General features: G+C 52.4%; 1 protein-coding gene across 1 annotated transcript in view; it reads left to right on the top strand.

Moving 5' to 3' along the window:
- Positions 1-6,604: 6,604 nt before the first annotated feature.
- The window catches only part of REXO1 (RNA exonuclease 1 homolog), a 45,393-nt gene continuing 25,495 nt past the window's right edge, over positions 6,605-26,502 (top strand). The window contains exons 1-2 of the mRNA XM_085040728.1: positions 6,605-6,927; positions 21,126-22,864. Of these exons, the coding sequence (XP_084896854.1) occupies positions 6,738-6,927; positions 21,126-22,864 (1,929 nt within the window). The 5' untranslated portion in view covers positions 6,605-6,737. The remainder of the gene's footprint in view (positions 6,928-21,125; positions 22,865-26,502) is intronic.

Below are 26,502 nucleotides of genomic sequence, written 5' to 3' on the forward strand. Positions count from 1 at the left end.
GAGCTGGAAGAGGATGTGGACATTGGGGGTCTGGGGGGCCTCACTCCTTTTCCAGGGGGATTTTGGGGTCCAGGAGCTGGGATGTCTGGGTTCTCCCTGCACATCCCATCAGCCCTTCCTTCCCCATCCCTCTGCCAGCAGTGGCCAGGTGCTTTGGGAGCCGTGGGCTCACACGTGTGTGGGAAGCCAAAGCCTCCCTGCCCTGCTCCCTCTGGCCCCGCTGTCCCAGGGCTCCCTAATCCCAGCACAGAGACGTTCTGTGTGCACCCAGGGTATTTTTATCCTCTTACTGCTGCCTGTTTTCCTGTTGAGCTGCGGATGCTTTGGGCGGCTCTGCCCTGCTGGGCAGGACAGCTCGGAGTTCGTTGGGTTTGGGGGGACGTTGGGGTGGCTCGAGGTTGTGTTTCCTGTCTCTCATTTTGACACAAAGGCAAAAGGTCAGAAGAGTTCAGCCTGACCCCCAAAGTTTAGAGCCACCTCAGGTATATGGGAATCCATGGAGATGGACTTAGCTGGGTGCCACCTCTGTGGTGGGGAGCCCTGACTGGGATGGATCAGGGCTTTGGGTCTGGGTCTGTCACTGCTCCTGGCCCAGGATGGAGGATCCATCCTCACCCAGCAGCTGGAGTGAGGACAGAAAGAGAAGCACCCACTCCAGCAGAGCTGTAGGGGCCCCAAAGGAAGTGAGCTGGAGGTCCTGGGCACAGCATCCCCCGCGTGGGGCCAAACTGGGCCATGAGCCACTGGGACAGCACTTCTGTCCTGTCTGGGAGTGTGCTTCTGTTCCCTCTGGGATTGCACTTCTGTCCCCTCTGCTGGTGCTGCAATTTAGGGTGAAGGAAGGGCACTGGGTTGGGGACAGGGCTGGATGGGTTTAGACCCTGGAGGGGAAAGGCAGAGCCAAGCCTTGAGTGTCCCCAAAGTCCTTCCTGCAGCTGCAGTGGAGCAGGGTCAGGGCAGGTGTCCCCCTGACTGGTTTGAAGCCCCCAGCCAGGGGGGGCACAGGGACCCAGGCCAGGCATGGGGGATGTCGGGTGACCGGCCAAGAGGGGTTTAAGTCTCTTTTGGGGCATAAATGAGGCTTTTGATGGCCGGGGCCTGCGTGCCACAGTCATGAGACCCCGTTCAGAGGCCGAGCTCAGTCATGGGATCCAGGAAACTGAATTAAAGCGTCTTAAGGAGCTTTTTTCCGAGCTCTGCTCTGGTTTTCCACGTGCTTGTCATATGAACAAAGATGGTATAAAAGGGCAGAGGGGAAGGATCCCATCGGTGGTCGGGCTGGGAGAGGGGAGAGCGGCGGGAAAGGGATGCCAGGATGAGTGGCACAGCACAGCATGGATGAGGTGGAGTGAAGGGGACAGGAAAGGACAAGGAGAGGGGAGCATGTGCTGTCTCTTCCCTGCCCGGTGAGTGAGGCTGAGGCTTTGGAGACAGCAGGGACAGGGCTGGGGGCAGATCTGGGGGAGCAGAGCCTGTGTCCCCACTCCTCGAGCAGCACAGAGCTGGGAGAGCCCGACATGCCTGCGGCTGTACTGTGACACTGGCGGCACCTCCCTGGTGAGACACGGTGAGGAGGGCAGGGGGCATGGGGGGCAGGGGACACCCATGACCCTGGAGGATGTCCACGGCCTTGGAGGGGCACCCAGAACCCCGGGGGGCACCCAGAACCCCGGGGGGCACCCAGCCCTGCACTGCTGGCTGGGGATACGGACGGGGGTGGCGGGTGGCAGTCCCTGAGGGTCCCTGAGCTGGGTTGGGATCCTGGGCCTGGGTGAGAAACTATGGGATGGCCCCACCCATCTGCATGCACACAGCACACGTGTGTACATGCACACATGTGTGCACATGGATGGGTGAGCACTCACACACCTGCACACAGGGACCTTTGCACGCGTATTCACACCCACACACATGAGTGTGCACAGCCCTGCAGGCCTACACACACACACACAGATGTGCACTCACACACACAGAGATGTGCACTCACACACACAGATGTGCACTCACACATATAGATGTGCACTCACACAGATGTGCACTCACACACACAGATGTGCACACACACAGATGTGCACTCACATACATAGATGTGCACTCACACACACACCCTTGTGCACACACCCCTGAGCAGCCCCACACCCCCTCTGGCCCCTCTCCTCACCCCTTGGGTTCCACATGCAGACCCCACAGTCACCTGCACCCCCTGCACCCACTGGCGCCACTGGGACATGTGACCCTGCTGGCACCTCACACCTGCCATGTCCCAAACCATCCCCATGGGCTGCAGCACTGCCAGGGCCATGGGTTGCACCGGAGAGCAACCACGGGCTGGTTTTCACCCCCTGGAGATGTGGGGCAGGCTGAGGATCCTCAGCTCCCTCTGATCCCCCAGCTCCCCCGGCTCCACAGGATCCCCCTGAATGCCCCAGCTGCCATAGGATCCCTCAGCTCCCTGGGATACCCCAGATCCCCGGGGTTCATCAACTCCCCAGGATTTCCCAACTCCCCAGGTTCCCTCAGCTCCCCAGACTCCCTGCTCTCCCCTCACGTGTCTCCTCTGTCCACAGGAGCTCTCGGAGGAGTGCGGGGCCGGGCCCGCTGCCCCCTGTGAGCTTCCCTTTGTCATCCTATGCCTGAGCGATGCCTGGAGGCTGGGACGGCCAAGGGAGGCCCACGGGCTGCCACAGCCCCGCGGTGACAGCGCCTGGACAGCACACGTGGGACCACGCAGCAGGGATGGGAGACTAGTCCTCAGGGGGCTGGGACCACCCGGAGGGGCTGGAGGTCCCCCCTGGGGGCCCAGAGCATCCCCTTGGTGGGGAAAAACATCCCCTTGTAGGGGCCAGAGCATCCCCTTAGTACACCATGAATATCCTGGGGGGGGGGGATGAAAAATCCCATTTAGGGACCAGAACATCCTGGACGAGGGGCTGGGATGCATTGCCTTGTGCCAGGAGCACCCTGTGGGGAGCTGGAGCACCCCTCGGGGTGCCAGGAGAACCATGGGGGGCTGGAAACCCCTGTGGGGGACTGGGACTGGGCAGGGTGGGATGCAGCAGCCAGGCCATTGCCCCAGGATGTGAATGGGATTATGGGGTGTTGTGGAGCATCTGCTGTGGGGGACATGGACCATGGGGGGTTACATGTAGGGTGGTACCAGGATGGGGTACTGGGAGTACTGGGAGGGATGTCACCACCCTGACCAGCCCATCCCTGTGAAGAGATGACCCCATGTGAGGATGTTCTGGCAACTCCAGGGAAAGCCCTGCTTTCCCAACTCCCTGTTTCCTTCTCCAAATTCACAAACCCCATCCAGCACCCCATGTCAAGGCCATGCTGGGACAATGGAAAAATTCCCACATGTGAAGAGAAGATCTCCCCCACAGGGAGCAGAAACTCATCCTGGGCTGCTCGGATGTGGTGATGCAGAACAAGGAACAGGGAGTAGGGGTCTGTGGGGGGAGGCTCTGATCACACCAGCATCTCCAGCTGGTTTCCAGTGTTTTTGCTCTTTTCCCTCCCAAAAGTGGACCCCATGAACCCAGCTGTGGATCAACTGGGGGGCAGGGCTGGTGGGTGGGGCTCACATTCCAGGGAGACCCCCGAGCCCCAGGGCTGCATCCAGCCTCTGCTCCGGGCAGTGAACCTGGAGCATCCCCCACGGCAGAGCTGGAGCCACATTCCTGGCTCACATCCTCATGTGGTCCTGGATGTGTGGGGGACAGCCAGCATGGCACAAGATCACCCTGCAGTGATCACCCAGCACACTGTGGTGTCTCTCTGTCACAGGGGACAGGCCCCTATGACACCCAGCACACTGTGGTGTCTCCCTGTCAGGGGGGCAAGTCCCTGTGTCCCCCAGCACATTGTGGTGTCTCTCTGTCACTAGGGACAGGTCCCTGTGTCCCCCAGCAGCAGTAAGGGCTGTGGCAGGGGCAGCTCTGGCCCCCATGCAGTGACATCCCCCTGCCCAGCTCTTCTGGGGAGGAGAGGGCCAAGCCAGTGTCCCCTGAGCTGCCCCTTGTTCCCTGCAGGGACCGAGGTCAGTGACAGCCCAGTCCTGTGCCCACCCCTGCCCCAGCTTGTTCCCCTCAACTTAAATCAGGGGGTCGGGGGGGCTGAGGATTTGGGGACTCATTTCTCTGCAGAGGGTCAGCAGATTTGGGAGGTTGAGGTCAGTTTTGGGGTCCCTTGGTCAGTCAAGGCTGGGCAGGGTGGTTTAGGTCCTCGGAAGGGTTGGAGGGATTCCTGTGGAGGGCTCAGCTGGGGAGTGGGCTCAGCAGGATGGGGAATTTGGGGGCTGTTGCTCTCAGAGGAGCTGCTTCTGTGTGCAGAGGGACCCTTGGGAGCATATCCAGTGCTGCTGACTGGGAGTTGAGTGGGCATCCCAGTTAACTGAATTCAGGTGGTGAAAGCATAGCCAGGACCAGCCTGAATCGATTTTAGGATGATTTTCCCTGTGGGGTCCTCGAGGTTTGGGCAGAATAAATATTTTATTATTTATTATTTTATTTTATTTTGTTGGTCCGTGACTTGAGGAAGCACAGGATAAGAATTCTAAGGCAGGGAAATGCCCCATGTGTCTGTGCTTTTGGTAATGTGTGTGTCTTTCTCAAAGCCTCCCTGTTACAGCTGAAATTCTATGAAATAGATTTATTCATACGATAAAAATAAAACAACTCTGTTTTTTGGGGGGAAAGATGAGCTTTTTGGGGGGAAAGATGCTCTCCCAGGACTGGAGAAGGGAACTGGCTGGAGGGGTGTGGGTGGGAATCTCAGCACAGCTTTCCTCCAGTACCGGTAAAGCACCTTGTGCCAGCGCCAGGTTTCTGCTGGAGGGAAGGCAGCTCATCTCCTGGAGTTTCCTGCTTTTTAGAAGCTTTTTATGCATTATTCAGGTTTCCTGGGGCCAGCAGCTGCTGGTCCTGCTCAGTGGTGGGTTCCTCTCCTGGCATCCTCCACTCCTGGACTCTGCTGGGACATCATGGGAATGATGGGTGGGAAGGAGGCAGCAGCATGTGCCAAATTTGGACAATAAAGTGGGTTTTTTTCACTTAAGACTATTACAAAACACAACTTTTGCAACCTTTCCCTTGTCCTTCCCTGAGGCCAAGGCTGACTCCTTGTGCACCTTACCCAGCTGTTCCTGGCGCTGGCCTGGAGCTTCCCTCCTCTCCTTGCACAAGTGATGAGGCTCTCCTAGATCATCCCATCTCTCCAGACTGGGCTGTCTGGCTCCACTCCATGGGCTTTCTCCTTGGAGGTCTTGGTCCTTGCTGATATCCCAGAAGGGCCTCACCTGCTGGAGGTGGAGTGTCCCTGCTCTGAACACCCAAGGCAGGGGCAGCAGCAGGTGATTCCCAGGAGCTGTGGGTGCCCCTCACCTGGCTGATCCCCCAGGGCCAGATCCAAATCCTAGCTCCAAGTCCCTGCTCCAGGGCTGGCTCAGCCAAGGTGCAGTCACTGCGTGCCTCAGTTTCCCCACTGGTAAATACAGGTGTGGTGACTACCTGAGGCAAAGGGGGGGCTGAGCCCTCATGGGGTGTGGAACCAGTTCTTGGCATTGGCCTCAGGTGAGTGACCTTGGCGTCACTGCCCAAACCTGTCCTGTGTCCTGCAGCTCTCCAGAAGGCTGTGCTGGGGCTCGGGGCCGTGGTTTGAGGTGGTCCATGATGGGGTGGATGGGCTGTCCTGGGGCTGGGGGCCATGCTGGGGCTGCTGGTTCATGCTGGGGGCTGCAGGCTGTGCTGGAGTGATGGCTCATGGTGCTCTAGGGTATGTACTGTGGCTGCTGGGCTGACGGGCCACAGAACAAGGAACCTGTGACCATTGCTGTGCCCACAGCTGGGGGACTCACTCTGGGGGTGCTGGGGGGCTCTGGGGTGCTCGGCAGCAAGATGAGATCCCTGCAGTCCCAGGGCTTTATCCACCATCCCGTGTCTCCCCTAGCTCTGGGGATGTGCCAAACCCAGCCGAGCTTGGATTACAGAATCCTGGAATATCCTGAGCTGGGAGCGACCCATAAGGATCATCGAATCCAACTCGCGGCCCTACACAGACCCCCCAGCAATGCACCCTGTGCATCCCTGACAGCGTTCACTCCGGATGGTTGCTCCTGCAGCCAGGCCATGTCCCGAGGGAACGGGAGCGCTGGAGTTCAGCTGGAGCAGAGGAGACTGAGGGGAGACTCCTCGGGGGCTGCAGCTCCTCCCGAGGGGAGCCGGAGGGACAGGGGCTGAGCTCTGCTCTGGGACAGGGACAGGAGCCCAGGGAATGGCTGGAGCTGGGTCAGGGTTGGGATGATCTCAGGGAAAGGTTCTTCCCCCAGAGGCTGCTGGGGCACTGCCCAGGCTCCCCAGGGAATGGTCCCTGCCCCAAGGCTGCCAGAGCTGCAGGAGCGTTTGGACAATGCTGCCAGGGATGCCCAGGGTGGGACTGTTGGGTGCTGTGCAGGGGTTGCACGGATCACCCCTCAGGGTCTCTCCTAACTCACAACACTCCCGCACGCTGACAGCTCCCGGCCCTCCCTCAGCACCGCCCCAGCCCCGCCCCGCCCGCTCTCAGGCGCGCCGCGGGCAGCCCTGTGCGGGCAGCGGCTTCGCGGGGTCCTCGCCGCCGCACCCGGCGCTCCCAAGATGGCGGCAGGGCCGGTACCGGCTGTGTGAGGCGGGAGCGCGTCCCGGCCTCCCGCGGCTCCTCCGCCCGCCCGGCCCCGCTCCCGCCCCGCAGCCGGCGGGATGCTCAGATCCACCGGCTACTTCCGCGGCATCGACTGCCCGTTCCTCAACGCCGGGGGGCCGGGGCCGGGCCGGGGGTGCCGCAGGCCCTACTGCCACTTCCGGCACCCCCCGGTAGCCCCGGCGCCGTGCGGAGCCTCCGGAGCCTCGGGCGACCCCAGCGTGGGGCTCCCGCTCGGACACGGCGCAGGTACGGCCCGGCCCGGCCCGGCCAGGCCGCGGTACCCCTCCCCTTTCCCCGAGCCCTGCCCCGGGCTGTGGCTGTTCCCGGCCCTGCGCCTGCTTTCGCCCCCTGCCCCGTGTGCTTTCCCCCCGGCGAGGGCAGGCCCGTGCCCGGCCTCCTTCTCTCCCGTCTGCCCACCTTTCAGGGCCTGTATCTGCCTCTGGCTCCGCTGAGCCCCGCCAGCGCCCCGGGATCGCCCCGCTCAGCCCCTCCGCAGTGCGGTGAGCCCCCGGGGGTCTGTCGGTGTCACCCGGTGAGGCTCCCCTGCCCTTAGCTCTGTGGCTCCGTGTGCCCAGCCCTGCCTGGCCCTGAGCTGTCACCTCGTCCTCCCTCCAGTGAGGGTTTGAAGGAGCTTTTCAGCCCCACCCGGTGGGAGAGCGATGCGGGTCGGTGGGATCGGTCGGACACGGTGCTGGGGAGCAGCTTCCCGGAGCGGCCGGGGACAGCCCTAGCTGCAGAGGGCAGCGCTGCCCTGGGCCCGTTTTTTGTCGCTCCAGGCTCTCGGCTCACGTGGCTTTGAGGTGTCAGCGCCGAATTGCAAACCTGCTGACAGTCCCGGGCCGTTAGATCCCTTCAGGAGCTGCCCGGATCGGGGAGGGTTCCCCAGCCAGTGCAGCGAGGCAGGGCTGTGCCGGGGGCTCTGGGGACTGTGGTCAGCCAGACCCCCCCGTGAGGGGTTTGTGGGGCACAGAGCACTGCCAGGCTTCTCAAGGGCAGCCTGGCACAAAAAAGCCAGTGAATCAGACAGTCATGGAATATCCTGAAGGGACCCACAAGGATCAATAGTGGGCTATTGTTGTCCATTCTTCCAGCAACTCTTGTCATTTTATTTATAGACATTATTTGCTGCTCTGCTGATTTATTGGGAGAAAAAAAGCCTTTATTCTTCCCCCTAGAAGAACCCTGCTGGCTTCCTTTTTGTTAAGGCTTTGTTATTTCTGTTAGGTGTAATGGGATAACGATGCTGATGTGGATGGTCTCTAATAATCTGAAGCAGAAATTGCCAAAACAAAGCCCAACTTGTGTTTTTTGGGTACTTGCTTAACTTTGGGCTGCTTGCAAGTTTGGAAGAGGATTAATTCTTGATGTCTCCTGGTTACCAGGTCAACTTACCACGACCACTAGTTTAGTTTAAAATAAAAGAAGCATTCTCAGCGCTGTCACGGGCAGATAATTGTTAGAAAGACAAAATTTTTTGCAGATTTCAGTGCTCTTTCGAATTTTAAAAGCTCCCTAGAATGCTTTAGGATGGTTCTTTAGATGATTCTATAATTATCTTTCAGTGTGCTGTTCCTGTGTGTCTTTAAATATCTGTGGAGTGCCAGTTTTGAGGCTGAAATTGCTCATTTTGGTCTGCATCAGGTGCTGCTGTGCTTGATAATAGCTGGGGCTGGGCTGGGGTTTGAAATGGGGAAGGGCAAGGGGTTTGAAAGGCGTGCCCCTGGAGAGTGCATGCAGTCCCCACTGCTGGCTGGAAGTGTTGGTGGAAGAGCTGAGTGTGAAGGGCAAGAAAAACACCCTGGTGTCTTGCTAGGCCTGGCCTGGTGTGTCAGAGACCCAGGAGAAGCAGCCTGAGTTTTGGGGAGTAAGAGTTTACTTATGGTCATGGAATTAAAATTGGAAAAGCTCTCCAAGTCCATCAAATCCAACCTTCAACCAGCACCATCGTGGTCACCACTGACCCATGTCCTCAAGAGCCACATCCACAGCTGTCTGAACACTTCAGGGATGGGGACTCCACTACTGCCCTGGGCAGCCTGTGCCAGTGCTTGACAAGCTTTTCTATGAAGGAATTTTTCCTAATATCCAACCTAATCTACAACACTTAGAGAAGAGTTTTTTTAGCAAATAAAATCCCTTGTGTGGGTCTGGTTTCCCAAGGGGAAGTTTCTGGTACTTGTGAAAGAAGCAGGATCACAAGGCTGAACTCCAGCCACTGCCTCCTGCTCCCTACAGCTGTTTTAGAGCCTGTTCCTGCCTCCTTCCCAAACTCTTGGCATCCAGCACATGGCATGACTGACATAACAGGGATCTGTGAATTCAGTCTCAGCTCAGTTGGCCTCCAGCCTTTTTTTAATGTTCATTATGTTTCGACTCCCACCTGCAGAGCTGCCTCCAGCCCTGTGGCCTTGAACATGAGAAGGATGTGGAACCACTGGAGCGAGTCCAGAGGAGGCCACAAAGATGCTCCAGGGCAGGAGCCCCTCTGCTCTGGGGCCAGCCTGGGAGAGCTGGGGGTGTTCATCTGGAGAAGAGAAGGATCCAGAGAGACCTCAGAGCCCCTGCCAGGGCCTAAAGGGGCTCCAGGAGAGCTGGAGAGGGACTGGAGACAAGGGATGGAGGGACAGGACACAGGGAATGGCTTCCACTGCCAGAGGGCAGGGAGAGATGAGATATTGGGAAGGAATTGTTCCCTGGCAGGGTGGGGAGGCCCTGGAATGGAATTCCCAGAGCAGCTGTGGTTGCCCCTGGATCCCTAGCAGTGTCCAAGGCCAGGCTGGACAGGGCTTGGATCACCCTGGGCTAGTGGAAGGTGTCCCTGCCCGTGGCAGGGGTGGCACTGGATGGGCTTTAAGGTCCTTCCAGCCCAGACCATTCTGGGTTTCTGTGATTCCAACTGAGAAATGGAAGATCAGCAATGGACCTGCTGCCATCTCAGGCTTTTAGAATGGACTCCAGTGGGTCACAAAATATTCCTGATTTCTGTAGGAGCAGGAGACACTTCTGCAGTTATTTTGCAGGCAGTGCCTTGGCTCAGCTTCCTGGGAAAGGTTCTGGTTGAAGTGCTCCTGTCATTTCCCTGCCTGCCTGAAGCTCCCGTTGCCTGGAAGGATCTGTAGGATTTACACTAGAGGGTGTAGTAGCTCAGCCAGAACCAGGCAACCATCTTCTGGGAGCAGGTTCTCCATCCCCCAGGACTTGCTCCCTGCCAGGAGAACTGCCTGTCTTGTTTTGAAGTAGCCTCCTAACCGTGCACTTGGGCAGATCTGACCTATTTAATCACATCACTCGATAAAGAAGCTTTAAAAGCGTCATTTTTTTTGCCAAGGCAGGTGGGTTTCTACACCAAGAGCTACAGCACAGATCAGTGTTTTCTGGGATGGTGCCTGGAAAAAAAGGATAACATCTAAAGCAGCAGCCTGCTAAGCATATTGATTTGAGGCTTTGATGTTTGAGGATCACCAGAGGACTGGCAGGAACCCCAAAACTCTTGGTGCAATTTCGTAGCTTTGAAAGGAGCTTTTGAAAACTGAGAGTGGAGCTGGCCCTGGCAGGTTGTGGAAGGGGGGGGCTGTGGACATGTGCCAGATGGAGCACAGAGGCTGTGAAAAGGGGGAATTAGTGGGAATTAGTGTTCCCCCTGTTTTTTTTGCCCACCCTCACTGTTCCAGACTTCCCAAGGTTCAGGTGTTAATAACATGATCCATGTTTTTCCTGCAGTGCTCGTGTCCTCCCAGGCACTGGGGGACAGTGGTGAGGAGCTCTCCATGCCCTCTGGAGATCTGCAGGAGCAGGAGGACTGAGTTTGCCCTGATTGCTGCTGTCTGGATGTGTCAGACATTGCCTTTCCTTCCTCTCTGGAAGCAGCTCCGTAAACACAAATGTGTTGAGAGAGGATGGAGCTGGTGTGGTGTGTCTGGGCTGTGGGGCACGTTTGAACTGGGGTCTGAAACATGGACTTCTTGGTGTGGGAAATCTATTCCCGTGTTTTACTGCAGGGTTCTGCCTGTGCTGTAACAAAATGTGCCTGCCTTAGAGGATTGTGAAAATTCTGTGCTGGCTGAGCACTGAGGAAGGGGCTGGGGCTGATGGGGTGTTTTCTGTTCAGGACTGGGAATCTGGAGATTGCAAATTCTCATCCTGACTTGGCTGAAGTGCTTTTTCCATCTCTGAGACGACTAAAACCCACCTGCTTCAGAGCAGGATGAAAAGATTATTGAATGTGTGTGAAGTGCTTTGAAAGCGTGCGCTGTAAGGAGGAGGGAAGAGCTGCCTTCAGTCCTAAAAGCGTCTTTTTCAAGAGCTGTAGAGGAGAAAAATAGGTCTCTCTTTAAAGTCGAGGTCCTGAGTATGCTGAAAGACATAAAAGAGGCATAATACAGCTCTTCATAAATATCTTAAGGAAGGCAGCCCTGGTTTGCTGGTTCGATGCTGTCAGGGGGTGTTTCAGAGGTAGGTGTTTTTGAACCCAGAGCAGAAAGCTCCTTCCAGGTCTGGAGCTCTGAGCTCTTTTGTCTGCTCTGATCACAGAATTCTGAAATGTCTTGAGATGGGAGGGACCCACAAGGATCATCCAGTCCAGCCCCTGACCCTGCACAGACACCCCAACAATCCCACCCTGTGCATCCCTGGCAGTGTTGTTCAAACGCTCCTGGAGCTCTTTGCATCTCACATGAACACAAGGATCGGGACCTGGGGGAGCGGCTGGAGCTGGGTCAGGCTTGGGATGATCTCAGGGAAAGGTTCTTCCCCCAGAGGCTGCTGGGGCACTGCCCAGGCTCCCCAGGGAATGGTCCCTGCCCCAAGGCTGCCAGAGCTCCAGGAGTGTTTGGACAATGGTGCCAGGGATGCCCAGGGTGGGACTGTTGGGGTGTCTGTGCAGGGCCAGGGGCTGAGATCAATGATCCATGTGAATCCTTGCCAACTCAGGATAATCTATGATTCTATGATATTGGTAAAACCAAGAGAGAATCTTTAAATATTAAACCCTACTTCAATCATCCCTTGTGTCACCACAGGATCAGGGCCATTGTCAAGTTCCTCACACAGCACTTTGTTGAGGTGCTGTGATTGTTTGGTGGGAACAGCCTGAGATTTAGATCCTTGATGTGACTCACACTGCAGGGCTGCTTCACACCATGTGTAGAAAGGACGAAAAAAGGTCCTTCCCCTTCCCCATGCATTTTCCTTCCTGTAGTTGATGTTGTGCAGGACCATCTCAGCAAAGAGCTTTTATTACTGTATTTGTTAGAGCAGAAGTGGAAACTCATGAAGTGCCTTCAGTATCATTTTACTGGCAGAGCAAAGCAGGTGTTCAGTGTTGTGTTCTCCAGACTGTGAACTGGGAGGGGGCATCGATTCTGCTTTTTTTGCCCATATTTTTATTTAGGACAGTAATTACCAAAATGCCACCGGTGGGTTTTATTTTTAACCAAGTTTTGAAATGAAGAGTGAAAAATCAATTGATGGTGAGGTCAGGACGTGTCTTTTCAGCAGTTTGGGATTCGTGGTGATTTCCCTGCACTGTCGGTTGGGGCAGTTTGCCGTGGGTGGGCAGGTGCTCGATGTGCCAGGATTTCAGTGTGGGCTCACAGGACACTTCCCACTTTTGGTGTCTGTGTGGCTGTGGGGAAATCCAGCCCCCAGTCCGAGTGGTTCAGTTGCACATGTGTGAAAAGCAGGAGGTGGGAGCAGATCACCACCAAGCCAGCAGGATTTTGGGTTTGGCACAGCTGGAGTTGTGCTAGCGCTGGTGAGTCCCCAGCTCCTCTCCACCCACCCGGGAGCTCTTTGTCTGCTCTCCCAGCACCTCCGTCTCCGCTGTGGGATATCTCCCCTGACATTTGAGCACTTCCTCTGATTTTTGTTTTTAATCTCAAGCCAAGCCCTGCCGCGTTAGCGGGGAGCACGATTCACTAACGCAGGGCTGCCCAGAGCGCGTTGGCTGTGCTGGGCGAGGCGGAGGCTGGGGTGGCTGACGTGGGCTCGGGCAGGCACCGGCAGGCAGGGCCAGGCTGGCTCCCAGCCCTGCCACCTCCTCCCCTGCTGGCACGGCGTGGGCAGCGGGGCTGGAGAGCTGTTTGGGTCGGGCTGGGGGCACAGCAGGACGGGGGGATGGATGTTTGGGAAAGTTCTGCACGCAGCAGTGTGTGGAACACAAACCAAGCCAGAAGCAGCTGCCGCTGGGGAGTGGGGAGAGGAGGAGGAGGAGGTCAGAAACTGTCCCAAGGTGACGGGAGCGGTGCTAGGAAAGAGGAACAGAGTAGTCGGATAACCCCTGCAGACACTCCAAGCCTGACCGAGTTCGGAGCACACAAGGGTGAAGGCGGGACTCGGGCAGGTCCTGCCCCAATTCCCTCGAAGTGCTGTGTCAGCACCGGGGCACCGCGTGCTGCCTCCAGCCCCTGCCGGGGCGTCTCGGCAGCACCGGGCAGCTCCAGCATGAACAAATACCTGCAGTGTTTGCTCACCCCGGGGAGCTCAGGTAACTCTTGCTGAAGTTGTTGGCTTCCTGCGGAGTGAACTCGTGGTTTGGGGGGTGCGGCTGGGAAGGAGCAGCTGGAGAGAAGCGACTTCTCCAGTCGTTTTTCACGTGATCACCATTCATTGAACAGGAGACCCGAGTCCTTGGGCATCTGCCTCTGGAATATCTGCGCTGCAGAAAGCTGCTCTTGGCTCTGGAGGGTTTGGTTTATGAGAATTTTCATTTCCCCATGGATTTTGGATTTTTGTTGAAGTGAGGATTGTGCTGGAGTTGGGTGCTGTGGTTAAAAGTGGCTGTGGAGCTGCAGGTGTCTGAGTCCTAAAGGAGCTGCAAAGTTTTAATTCCAGCTTTTGAGTTGTCTAAAGCAAGACAGGTTTTAAAACCACCTTAAGTTTTGCTTTTTTGCCTTTTATATGTCACAGCTGAAGTGTTTTAATGTAATGCAGCTTAAGAGGTACTTTTCTTTAGCTTTTAACTTCATTTTCAAAGTGCCCAGTTGAAATAGTGACTAAGTTGAAATAGTTGGGTTTTGGTTGGATTTTTTTTTTCCTTTTTCTTGTCTTAAGCAGGAATTTTTCACCCAAACTGGTTAAAGAAATAAGACAGGTGTTGAGAAGATAAGTTATCTTGAGCACGCCAGAGAAAGGCTGGAAAATTAAAGGGTTGGTGGGTGTTCCTGCTTGTGACTGTGCTGGTTGGAGAAAGTTTTCAAGGTGGAGTTGAATAGAGAGTAAAAGAAGACACCAGAATACTTGAAATATTTAATTTTTTTTTCTTCTTTGAAAAGAAGACTTGCCCTGCTCATTGTATTTTGGAGTAGATCCTTAGTTTTATCCAGCACTTTACACAGGAGATGTGGAAGTGTTTTCTAGTCTTTTTCTCAGGAGCAGAAAAAACAAATGTGTCTTAATTTATTTTCTTTTTCCAAACAGAATTTTAACTTTTCTTCCATTTTGAGGAGAAACTTTAAAGGTGAAATGAGAGGGGGAATGGAAAGATCTCCAAAGAACCCAAACACTGAATATCCAGGTTTTCAAACAGTGAGAGTCCTTCCAGCCTGTGCATGACAGGCCATGGTGTCAGGGTGTGTTTTGGGTGTCAGTCTTTCCCCTTTGCCTGTCCTGGCCAGTCCACCAGTTGGGATTCTTTCCTAAGTTATAGAAGAAATGTGCCAATGGCGTGGTTTCCTCTTAGGAATATTTATCACAGACCTTGATGCTCTTTTCTATTTTACACCAGAGCAGGTGGGACTGATGGTTCTGGGGGTAGAGGGATGGTAATGATGGGTTTCTGTGGGCCAGGTCATCTTGTCCTGCCTTTTGCATCCCTGGTGGTGCTCTGTGAGGCAGTGACAATCTCAGATGTCCTTGGGGACTCTGTGAGGCCACTGAGAGCATGAAGCTGCCACATTCAGTTGCTTGAGGACCTTCAGATGCTTGTTTTGCTGTGCCAGAGACGAAACAGCCCAAAGTTGTGTTTCTTGAATAAACTGAGGTGGGTGCAGCATCCTGGGATGTTGCTGTTGGAGCTGCTTTTTGGGATGTGCCCTGATGATTTTCCTACTGAGTAGTGAGTTCCTGATAGTGCTGCCAGCTTGGGAAGGACACTCTGGAGCTGCTCTTGCTGGATTGAACTCCCTGGAGCAGGTCCATGTGTCAGGAGAGCTGGGGAGGGACTTGGGACAAGGGCCTGGACAGACAGGACAAGGGGGAATGGCTTCCCACTGCCAGAGGGCAGGGAGAGATGGGATATTGGGAAGGAATTATGTGTGAGGGTGGCGAGGTCCTGGCACAGGTTGCCCAGAGCAGCTGTGGCTGCCCCTGGATCCCTGGCAGTGTCCAAGGCCAGGTTGGACAGGGCTTGGAGCAGCCTGGGACAGTGGAAGGTGTCCAAGAATGAGATGGGGTTTAATGTCCCTTCCAGCCCAAACCATTCCATGATTCCTCCCTGGCCACTGCCTGCCCTCAGTCTGGGATGGCTGAGCTGAGGAAACAGCTCAGGGTACAATACAGAGGTGGTGTCTGGCTGCTCTTGTCCCTCAGTGTGACCTCCCCCCCTGTGCTGGCTGTGTCACCCCTGGGCTTCAGCCCATGGGGACAGGTGGCCCTGTTGGCCACAACACCTGGAGAAACCAGCACTGCCCAGGCCAGGTCCCAGCAGGGCTAAAAATACCTCGGAGTGAGAGATGACTGTTGAGGCTTTTTTCAGCCTTGCTAATATCAGACTTTCTTTTCTCATATTTGCGTCCCTTTTTCCACTAAAGAAATGACTGTGGTGGTTCATGATGTACTTTGAGGCTGTGGCATTAACTTCTCCTGGAGGAACAAATCCAAGTGCTGGGGTCCACAGGGATTCTTCTTGTTCTAATACCTCTCAAACCTTGCTTCCTAATGTTCCTTGACCAGCACAAGGTTTATTTCTGCTTTTAATACTTAATTTGATAATTAAATTTGCTTTTCAAAAACACAGGAAAGGAGCAAACCAAATCCTTGGATGAGGGTTGTATTTAAAGTTGGAGAAACATTTCTCTTAGGTCTCCTTCCCTGCCCTCCTAACCCATTTCTTCTGGATGGTTATTTGAAATGTACTATTTTAAATCTCAGTGTTAATTATTTCCAAGCGGTTGCATATTATTGTTAAATTAATTGTTGGACATTTGCTATGGGTCCTGGCAAGTGAGCTCAGTGCCAAAACCTGCCATTTCTTGTGTGCTCTTTGATTCTGAAGAGTAGCAGAACTCAGGCTGCTGGTGAAGCCTCTCTGAAACATTTTGTTCTTGAGGAACCAGTGTCTCTTCTGTGAAGCATTAAATGAAGAGCTGAGAATGATTTTCCAGTGGTGATCATTTTTCTGCAATCACAGAGGTTGTCCCTTTGCTGAGTGCTTGGCACTGTAAACACAGCGAGCTCTTAAGCCAACAGAGCTGTTCCGGTGACGTGAAATACAAATGCCTTTATTTTTCCTTTCCCAAAGAGTCTCCAAACAGCTTTCACCTTCCCTACCTCTCCATGAATGCACCTTTTGTTGCCAGCTGCAGGTGACTCGGGGGAATGGGTGACTTCAGCAGTAGCAGGGCTTGAAACTCAGCAAGAGCTGTAAGATCATCGAGTCCAACAGTCAGCCCAGCCACCATGGTCACCACTAACCCATGTCCCCAAGTGCCATATCCACACCATTTTTGAACATTTCCAGGGACAGCAACTCCATCACTGCCCTGGGCAGCCTGTGTCAGTGTCTGACAACCCTTTCCATGAAGAAATTTTCTCCATATCCAATATAAACCTCCCCTGGCACAGCCTGAGCCATTTCCTCTCATCCTGTCCCTGTTCCCCAGGAGCAGAGCCCAACTCCCCCTCCTGTCAGGGAGCTGTGCAGAGCCACAAGGTCCCCCTGAGCCTCCTTTTCTCCAGCCTGAGCTCCTTTCCCAGCTCCTTCAGCTGCTCCTGGTGCTCCAGACCCTTCCCCATCTCCATTCCCATCTCTGGACACACTCCAGCCCCTCCTGTCTTTCTTGTGGGTTCACTAAAGAAGTGTTACTATCTTTTGACCTGTGCTGGTCCTTCTGCAGCTTGGCCAGCAAAGCATTTTGTTTTGAATTCCTAATTGCTATAAATGTGAAAGTTTCTAATTTTTGCTGCCTTTTTATCTGGCAGCAGCAGCAGCTGAATAGCTTGCTAGATCCTTGAGAAGCTTCTCTTATCCAGTTGCCCAGAGCAGCTGTGGCTGCCCCATCCCTGGCAGTGTCCAAGGCCAGGTTGGACAGGGCTTGGAGCAACCTGGGATAGTGGAAGATGTTCCTGCCCATGGCAGGGGGTGGCACTAGGTGGGCTTTAACGTTCCTTCCAGCCCAGATCATCCTGAGATTCTGTCCCTCACATGCATTCAAGAGCTGGACTCCTATTCCAAAATGTGGAGGTTTTGCATTATCAGCACCTGTCACACATTTGGGCTTTTCCGTATTTAAAGCATCTCAGGTATGAGCTGTGGTAGGGCTGGACAAAAAAAAAAAAAAACAACAAAAAACTTTTCTCTGGAATGAATCACTGTAAAATAAGTTTTACCTTCACACAGGTGACCTTGTCCTCCCACTCTTCTTTAATGTCAGCTTTGTTTACTGCCCTTGCCTGTTGCCCAAACTAGAAGGACCAGTGTGTACTTAGGAGTCTCTGGCTCAGGGAAGCTTTGTAATAATCCAGCTCCACCTTGGAACTGAGGCCTCATGTCCCACAGCCAACATGACAGGAACCAGGAAAAAAACCCATCAGCCTGGTTCTTTTAGGCAGAATCTTGTTTTATGCTTCTGTATTCTCTGTGCTGCAATGGCTGATTTAAGCACAGCTCAGCTGGGTGTGTTCTAAAGCAGCTCTGGGTTAAATAAAATGTTCACTGAGGATCTTTGTAAAATATTAATAATTGTTTTCTGTAGTATTGATGGTAACCTCAACTTTCATGTCTCAGGAGGGTTATTTCATATGTCTGAGGTGCATTAATTTATTAAAATAGTTTGTACTTTAAAAAGTGTTTAGTTCACAATCCTGCAAGGAGTTGGCATCTCAAGTCTCATTATCTCATGATCCCCGAGGGACAGAGCAGACTTTGCTTTCCATCCCTGCAAAGAGTTATCACTACAAGGGGCCTCTCACTCATTTTGCTTCCTCAGGAACTGCAGCCATCTGGTACATCAGAACAGCAAACTGAGTATCCAGGTTAGTGAAATGAAGGGGAATAAAGGAAAAGGTGAAGCAGAGACTTCCTACCACTGGGATCTGACACTCCAAGAAGATCCTTCCCTTTCCTGATTCCTGGGGGTGTAGTTTGGGAGCTGAAAAGCTGCTCTGATTTCACTCAGCAGACTGAAGATCTTTGATTTGGAGACTTGTGTGTTTATTCCTCATCATACATATATATTTGTGTGTGTTTTTATGTAAATAAAACCCCTCCTGCTGTGTTCTGCTGCATTATCTCCAGATACCTCGTGGCCTGAGGTGCTGATGGGCATCCTGGAGCCACATACCCAAGTCTTTCATGGCCAGGCAGCCTTTGATCAGCAGTGCTGGAGAATCCATCAGGCCTCTCCACACCCCCACAAGAGCTCTTTCCCTGCCCTCTCTCAAAGCCTGGGGCATATCCTGAGGTTATGCTGTGTGTTTTTATCTGGCCATTCCAGCCACAGGAAATGTGCCAGGAGTTTCATGCTGGAGATGAATGGCAAAGACACAGACTCCAGGTCTGTGCTGGGGTTGCCCTCTGCTTTCTCTGATCCTGATACATTTAAAATAGTTTGGTTTTTTGCATGGACAAGATGGCTTTTGTATGGTTTGTTGCTTTATTCTGGCAAGTCTCTAGATCCAGACTCTGTGTTCTCTGTCTGCAGGCCATCTGATACTTAGCTCTGCATGAATTATCAGGCTTTCAGTTGTTCCCTTGAAATGTTTGTGCTGAATTTTGGGTCTCAGTCCTGATTTAGAGGGTAGTAGCTGACTCCTCTGGTTTTCTCTGCCAGGGAGCTGATGTTTCATGAAGTGGTCAGAGACGAGCTGGTGGGCATGAAGGGCTCTCTGCTCCTTATCACTCTTAGGCTGGTATTATCCCTAATAATTTTGATAATCTGTACATACACTTGTCTTGCTGCTGCTGCTGCTTGCATGTAGGTTTGTTCATGGTTTTTTCCTTGTTACCTGCTTTTCTTCAAGGTTTCTAACCAGGAACTGGTCTATCCAGTGCCCACTGCCCTGGTTTGTCATCTGTTCCTTCCCTTTGTCCCTGACTGTGCTGGATGTCCAAAGGGAAGAGCACACCCTGGCTTTGGAAATGCTCTTTGTGTCATCATTACAGCTTTCTGCAGTAGCTGGAGGGGAGCTGGTTATAGAAATAGCACCTTGTTCCTCTTTCCCCATGTTTCTGGCTCTGAGCAGGGCTCACACAGGTCTGTGCAAGGTGGTGACATCACACTGCCATTGCCCAGAGTCCCTGTTCAATCAGGAGCTAATTGCTTTGGAAAGAAACTTTGCGAACCCAAAGGGATAAAAAGTATTTTCTGAAACCACTGCCTTTATTTTAACCCAGCCTCTCTCATTCTGCTTCCTTGGGGGCCACTTCTGCCAACTGCTAGACAGGTTCTTTTCCTATTGCCAAAGGAAGCTGTGCATTCATGCATCCTCTCTAAAAAATCCCAAACCTACCCCTGGCTCCCCCCAAAAACCACAAACCCCTCAGTCTTACGAGAATGGTAGTAACGGCTCTTGTAGCACTGTTTGTTTCAGATTGTTACAGGAAATTCTCTCATCCCTCTTAGACCCGAGAGGTTTTTTATTTTCTGTCTTTTATCTCTCTGCATATTGTTTGGTTCTTCTGCATATCCATGTTGGAGAGCCAGTTTTGGTACTGTCCTTGTAGCAGAGAACAAAAAGTTCCCCTGGAATCTCAGCATGCAGAGACACTGTGATAAAACAAGTGTTGAAAACAGTTCAGAGTCAGAAAGCAGCCATTAATGTTCCTGTGGCTTCTGTCAGTTTGCTAAATGCAGCTGTCTTTGTTGGAGTCCTGGAATGGTGTGGCTTGGGAGGGACCTTAAAAATTATCCCATTCCAGCACCTGCCACGGGCAGGGACACCTTCCACTGTCCCAGGCTGCTCCAAGCCCTGTCCAGCCTGGCCTTGGACACTGCCAGGGATCCAGGGGCAGCCACAGCTGCTCTGGGCACCCTGTGCCAGGGCATCACCACCCTTACAGGGAACAATTCCTTCCCAATATCCCATCTCTCCCTGCCCTCTGGCAGTGGGAAGCCATTCCCTGTGTCGTGTCCCTCCATCCCTTGTCCCCAGTCCCTCTCCTAGCTCTCTTGGAGCTCCTTTAGGCACTGGAAGTGATGCCTTGATGAGCTTACTGAAAACAGAGGTTAGACAAGGTTAAGAGAATAAAAGGCAATTAAATTTATTGAAGGCCTTCGGGTGCATTTGGGGCAGACAAAGCCCACCCAGGGGCTACACCCAAAATGGACAGCAAGCCACGAGTTTTTCATACTTTATAAGCTTTGTCCATTTGCATATTGAGCTCTAATCCTCCAATTGCAGCTTCAGGTAATGAAGTCAATTACTCCAAGTTTGCTCCTCCCCAATTCACTGTTGTTTACGTGTCTTGGGGCCTGAGACAGTAAGGTGTCCTTGAAGTTCCAGCTTAGAGGGGAATTGCTTTGTCTAAAAATGCTGGGAACAGGAGCTTATACATCAAAAATACAGGAGTTTAAATCCTAAGGCATCAGAAGGGGCTCTAAGGTCTCCCTGGATCCTTTTCTTCAGGCTGGACTTGAACAAGAGGCCACTGAAGGGACTTGTGTGGAAAGGGGAAGTTGGAAAAGGGACATGTTCTGGGTGTTCAGTGTTTTTGCCTTGGTGGTTGAGTTGTGTTGCCTGTTGCAGTTTTTCCTTACCAGCAGGGCTCAGTTTGTCAGTCCAGATAAGCCTGGTTTTCCTGCAGCTGCCATGAGAAACACTGGGCCTTTAGGAGTACTGGAGGTTTTCAGTGGGCTTTAGGCATTGGCCCTGAGCAGTGAGAACCTAATCCACGCTTTCTTACTGGAATTCTCTTTCCTCCTTAGTGGCTTCATTGAATTAAGCAGATAATTCTGTGCACAGTCAGCTCCCCTTGGGCCCAATACAGTGATTATTTTTTGGTGCCCTGAAGAATATTTAATATATAGAGCTTTTCCATGAGTATTAAAAGCACTTTGTTAACAGATCTTTAGTCCTGGGAGCAGCTTGTACAATCTGGTCTAGTCTAGACCAGAGAACATTTCTGGTGGCTTTCAGTATTCAATATTCATTTATTCTGTGGTGCAGGAGTGAGGCTTTTGGTTGTGTCATTCAATGTTGGGTTTTGACCAGAGCAGACTTTAAAAAGACCTTTTTTAAAATTTGCTTGTATTGCTCTCAGTAAATGGTTTTTTCTTTCTCTTTTGCAGAGCGAGGCTATGATCCCTACAACCCAGAGCTTCCCAGGCCCTCGCTGGAAGCAGAGAATGGTGCTCTGGGTGACATTACAGATGTCACACCCGAAATTCTGGAGCTGGAGTTGGTCAACAAGGCCATCGAGGCGGTGAAGAACGAAGTGGAGAGGGAGCAGAAGAAGTACGAGGAGCTGCTGGAAACCACGAAGGAGTTGGGTGCTTCAGAAGGCTCCTCACTCATTTCAAACACATCTGTGTCGGCTGCTGGGCCTCAGAGTGATTCCTTTGCCTCCTTGGAGTATAATCCAGGGAGCTACAACTTCAACAACAGCTCGGACTACAACCCCACTCCTCTGGCTGCTGCTGGCCGGTCCAGTAAATACACTTTGGATTCCTCCCGCTCCAAAGGGAGCTCCCTGGAATATGTCCCCAAGGCTGTAGTACAGAATAAAAAATACAGCAGCACCGTCACTAACAATAAATATGTGATTGATGACTCCAAGCCTTCCACGGACTTGGAATATGACCCCCTTTCCAATTACTCAGCCAGGCTGTTGGGCAAGGCCACAACCAAGGGGTCCAAAAGGGAAAGGGGCTCTGATTATGAGGAATCTTATTCTCCGTCGCGGAAGAAGCTCTGTGAAGATCCTGATGATGACGAGGTGTTGGCCAGGTTCTCCTCCTCTGAAGATGAGGCTGAGGTGGAATGTAAAACAGCTTCTGGCAGTTCACCCTCAAAAGCTGGTTCTGAGAGTGAGTCAAACAATGAGTTCTCCAGCAAAGAGCAGAGCACCAAAGTGGATGGTTCTGCTTCCCAGGACAGCAAAGACCTTCCAAGTTCACAGAAAAACCTTGCCAAGAACTCATCAGAGAAGAACACAAAAGCAGCCAAGTTGAGCTCTGGTAAGAACAACAAGGAAATTGAAAATAAAAACAAAGACTCCAAAGACAAAACAAAAAAGAAGAAAACAGATGTTAGTAAAACACCAAGCCTCAGTGAAGCTGGGAAGAAGGAGAAAAACAAAAATACAGAAAAAGACAAGGTGCTCAAGAAAGATGAAAAATTAAAAACCAAGAATGAAGAGAAAAACTGCAAAGATAAAAGCGTCAAAGTGAAAACCGATGGGAACTTGAAGAAACCTGAAAAACAGAAGTCAGAAAAAGTGGATGGGTGTAAGAAAGAAAAGTGCAAGTCCACCACTGGCAGTTCAGGGAAAAGCAAGAGCGAGGGTGTCACCAAAGGCACAGAGAAAGTGGGGAGCAGCAAGAAGGACTTGCAGAGCAAAACAGCTGATGTGAAAAACGGCAAGGAAAGCTCTGGTCGTAAAAACAAAGAGAAAGGGACCAAGACTTCCCTGGAGCGAAAGAAAGACAAGAGCAGTTCTGCAGGAAAAGGGGACCCGAAGAAGGGTCAGAAGCAGCAGAGTTTGAGCCACGTGGACCTGTTTGGAGATGAGAGTGGAGATGACGATGACAAAGGCCGGCCTTTGTCCTCCGCGCTGCTGGATGTGAGCTCAGACTCGGATGGGGCTGACTCTGGCTCAGACTCTGAGAGTGACAAGGACAGGACAAAGAAAGTGAAGCGCTCGAAGTTGTCCAAGTCATCGTCATCTTCCTCAACTTCTGACGACATCGATTATTCCATCCTTGAGAAAGATGTGGACTTCGAGTCAGATCCCATGGAAGAATGTCTCAGGATCTTTAATGAATCTAAAGATGTGAAAACTGAAGACAAGGGAAGGCTGGGGAAACAGGTAATGCTGGGTTGGGGGTGGTTGGTTCTCTCCCCTCCAAAGGTGGAAGGATTCTGGTTCGGTTTAGTGATGTTGCTTATCTCAAGTAGCTGAAGAGGGAGACTCCATGTGTTGGAAGAATCTCATCCTTCTCATGACTGAGTGCTTGGAATTTTGCACCTGAATTTACCTGCATTGAAAGCTATTGTGAAATGTAAAGGTTCAGTTCCCTTTTGCGTGGAAGACCTTCAGCTTTCAGTGTTATCAGTTACTTCTGTCTCCATCTGGCCTGAGGACCTTGGGGATGTGGATGGCTGGAGAAAAGGCTTCAGGGAGTGAGTTTTGGGGGGCTCCAAGCCAGTCTGAGTTTGCCAATCTGGGCACTGCCTTGTTGTTGCAGCAGAGTTTAGGGGCAGGTAGAACCTGGACAGTGCATTGGTGCAACCATGTCCATGTATTTGTCACCAGGCACTTTGGAGACTCTCCACATTCCTGTTTCCTATTCTAAATGAATACTGCAAGTGGTTTAAGAGGACCTCTGGATACCTTGTGGGTGATGCAAACAAGAAATGGAGGGTAAAATTTCTTCCTGTGGTACAAGGGATCTCAGAATAAGGAGGTAAAAAGACAGTATTTACATAAAAAGACTTTTGGCAGTGACCCTGGAAGATGTAAACTCCTCATTTTTGAAGATTAGAGCAGAATGGAGAACTCATGACAAGAAGGACTTTCAGGGGCTGGAGAGTGTCCAGAGAAGGGAGTAGAGCTGGGGAAGGGGCTGGAGTACCAGGAGAGGGTGAGGGAGCTGGAAAAGGAGCTCAACCTGGAGAAAAGGAGGCTCAAGGGGGACCTTGTGGCTCTGCACAACTCCTGACAGGAGGGGACAGCCAGGGGAGTTGGGCTCTGGTCCCAGGGAACAGGGACAGGAGGAGATGAAATAGCCTCAAGTTGTGCCAGGGGAGGTTTATTCTGGATATTGGGAAAATTCTGTCATGGGAAGGGTTGTAAAGCATTGGCACAGGCTGCCCAGGGCAGTGATGGTGTTGCTATCCCTGGAAGTGTTCAGAAATGGTGTGGATGTGGCACCTGGGGACATGGTTTAGTGGTGACCATGGTGCTGCTGCTAGTTGATGGTTGGACTTGATGATCTTAAAGATCTTTTCCGGCTTTAGCAATTCCATGATTCTCCATGGAAAAGGCTAGAAAGCAGCTGCACAGCATCTGAGGCAGGGAAGTAGGAAGAGACAAAATTCATCCTTCATCTTCTTGACATCCCTGTTTGACTGGGCAGCAAGACAGATCTCCATCTGGGAGCAGCTCCTGGGCTCAGGCAGGGGTGTGTGGTTGTTGTCAGACTCAGCACCCTCAGGATCCCTGGTTGGGTTGGTTTTGCTGTGCAGGTGTTCAGGGAATGGGGTTGGAGAGAGCTTTAGAGAAGTAAAATGTGACAAATTTGCCAACATTGAGAAAACCCCCCAAAATTGTGTCTGATATTTTCCATCTGACTGCAGTGCAGGGGTGCCAGGTGTGTTGGCTGTGTTACCTGGGAGGCTTCAGAAAGTCATGGAATGGTTTGAGTGGAAAGGGACCTTAAAGCTCATCCTGTCCACCCCCATCCATGGGCAGGGACACCTTCCACTAGCCCAGGCTGCTCCAAGCCCTGTCCAACCTGGCCTTGGACACTGCCAGGGATCCAGGGGCAGCCACAGCTGCTCTGGGCAACCTGTGCCAGGGCCTCCCCACCCTCCCAGGGAAGAATTCCTTCCCAATATCCCACATATCCCTGCCCTCTGGCAGTGGGAAGCCATTTCCCCTTGTCCTGTCTCTCCAGGTCCTTGTCCCAGGTCCCTCTCCAGCTCTCCTGAAGCTCTTGGGACACCGGAAGGGGCTTAGTGAAGTGAGGTGACGAAATCAGGTGCCTTTTGGGTGCTGGGGCAGGGGGTGGATCCAGGGGATGTGCCTGTTTATTCACGGAATAACCAGTGGCTTCAGCTGCAGCTATCCTGCATCCCAAAGATAACAGAAGTACTGGGACACCATCAGGTCATCCAGTGTGTCCCAGTTTAGACCCCTTTACCCAGTGGCAGGGTGGGGATGATGGATGTGCAGAAGAGACAGGCAAGTGCAGAAGGAGCCTCATGACCACACTGTGGCATTTCTTCCTGCTGGGATTGGTTGTTGATTTTGACTCTAAAAAGCCCATCAGGAATCCGTGCTGCTGTCCAGGTTTTTGGAGCAGGGTGGGTGCAGTGACCCAAACAAACCCTTCCACTCAGGACCATCTGTGTGGAGGACACAGGGGCTGTGCTGGGTGTGGGGAGCAGAGCTCAGCTTCGGGAACAGGAGCTGGGCTATTAAAGCTTTTTGCTGAACTCGCTGTTGCACTCACATCCCCAGTCTGGACCCAGGGAACTCTGTGTTGTTGACAATTAAAGACCTTTCTTACACTCACACAAAATGGGTAGAAGAAACTCTATAAAACCAGTTCAGTGTGATGGTTTCCTTCTCAGTTATTAAACATTGCTTGTGTAAAATTCAGCTGTTCTTTCTTCAGTGTTTAGTTTAATTCCCAGCCAGGAAAAAACTCTTTTTTGGGTTTTTTTCCTCCAAGTTGCCCAGTTTAAGTGAAAATAGTTGAAGGGCACATAATCTATAGTAGGAATTCCTAATCCCTGAATTCAGAAAGTGCTGAACCAGGGGCTGCCACTCACAGCAAACAGTTAATTGTGAGCTGGAGTGACAAAGCTCAGCTGTCAACAGCCACAGGTGGCTCCTTTTTCGTCCCTGCACTGAGGTTTGGTTTCCTGCTCTTTTGGGAAGGGAGGAGCACTCCCTGCAGCACAGGGATCCTTCTTTGGGAGGTGGGTGTCTGTGAGTAGGCACCTGGTGGGTGGGATTGGTCATGGGGCATTTTTTTTTGTTTATGGAATAATTTTCTAGATGGACCCCATGTTGTTTGGTGTCAGTAATGTGTAGGGGGAATTGGGATGATCTCAGGGAAAGGTTCTTCCCCCAGAGGCTGCTGGGGCACTGCCCAGGCTCCCCAGGGAATGGTCCCTGCCCCAAGGCTGCCAGAGCTCCAGGAGTGTTTGGACAGTGCTGCCAGGGATGCCCAGGGTGGGATTGTTGGGGGGTCTGTGCAGGGACTGATGATCCTGGTGGATCCTCTCCAGCTCAGGATATTCCAGGATTCTGTGATTCCAGGAAGCTGCCTGTAGGCAGTGCCCTGCTTTTCCACCTGGGAGAATTGCATTGTGAGAGAGTCTGTTAGGGATGTAACTGAATTAACATACTCTGGAGCTCCTGGAGAGCCAAGTGATTCAGTGTGAAGTGCTCATCCAGAGTGCCCTCATGGTGATGAACACAGGCTTATCCCAAGTGGTGCCCAAGCTCATCCCTAAATCCAGCCTTGGGCTCTGTTGCTGAATTTCAGAGATTGTCAGGCTCATCTCAGAGTTTTGCCAGGAGTTATTTTGAAAAGCCAAAACCAGGGTTGTCTGGAGAGCAGCTGGAGTTTTGAAAAATAAACTTGTGAAGTGTGTTTTGTATCAATAAACAACTGAGTCGAATTCCAAGCAGATTTCCAAGTGGTTGTCCCTGTCCAGGAGCAGGTCTGAGGTGTCAGCTCAAGAGTAGCTTTGGCTGGAGAGGTGCTGCCA

Source organism: Lichenostomus cassidix, chromosome 28 (assembly GCF_008360975.1).
Source record: "Lichenostomus cassidix isolate B80296 chromosome 28, HeHo_3.0, whole genome shotgun sequence".
Classification (NCBI taxonomy): domain Eukaryota; kingdom Metazoa; phylum Chordata; class Aves; order Passeriformes; family Meliphagidae; genus Lichenostomus; species Lichenostomus cassidix.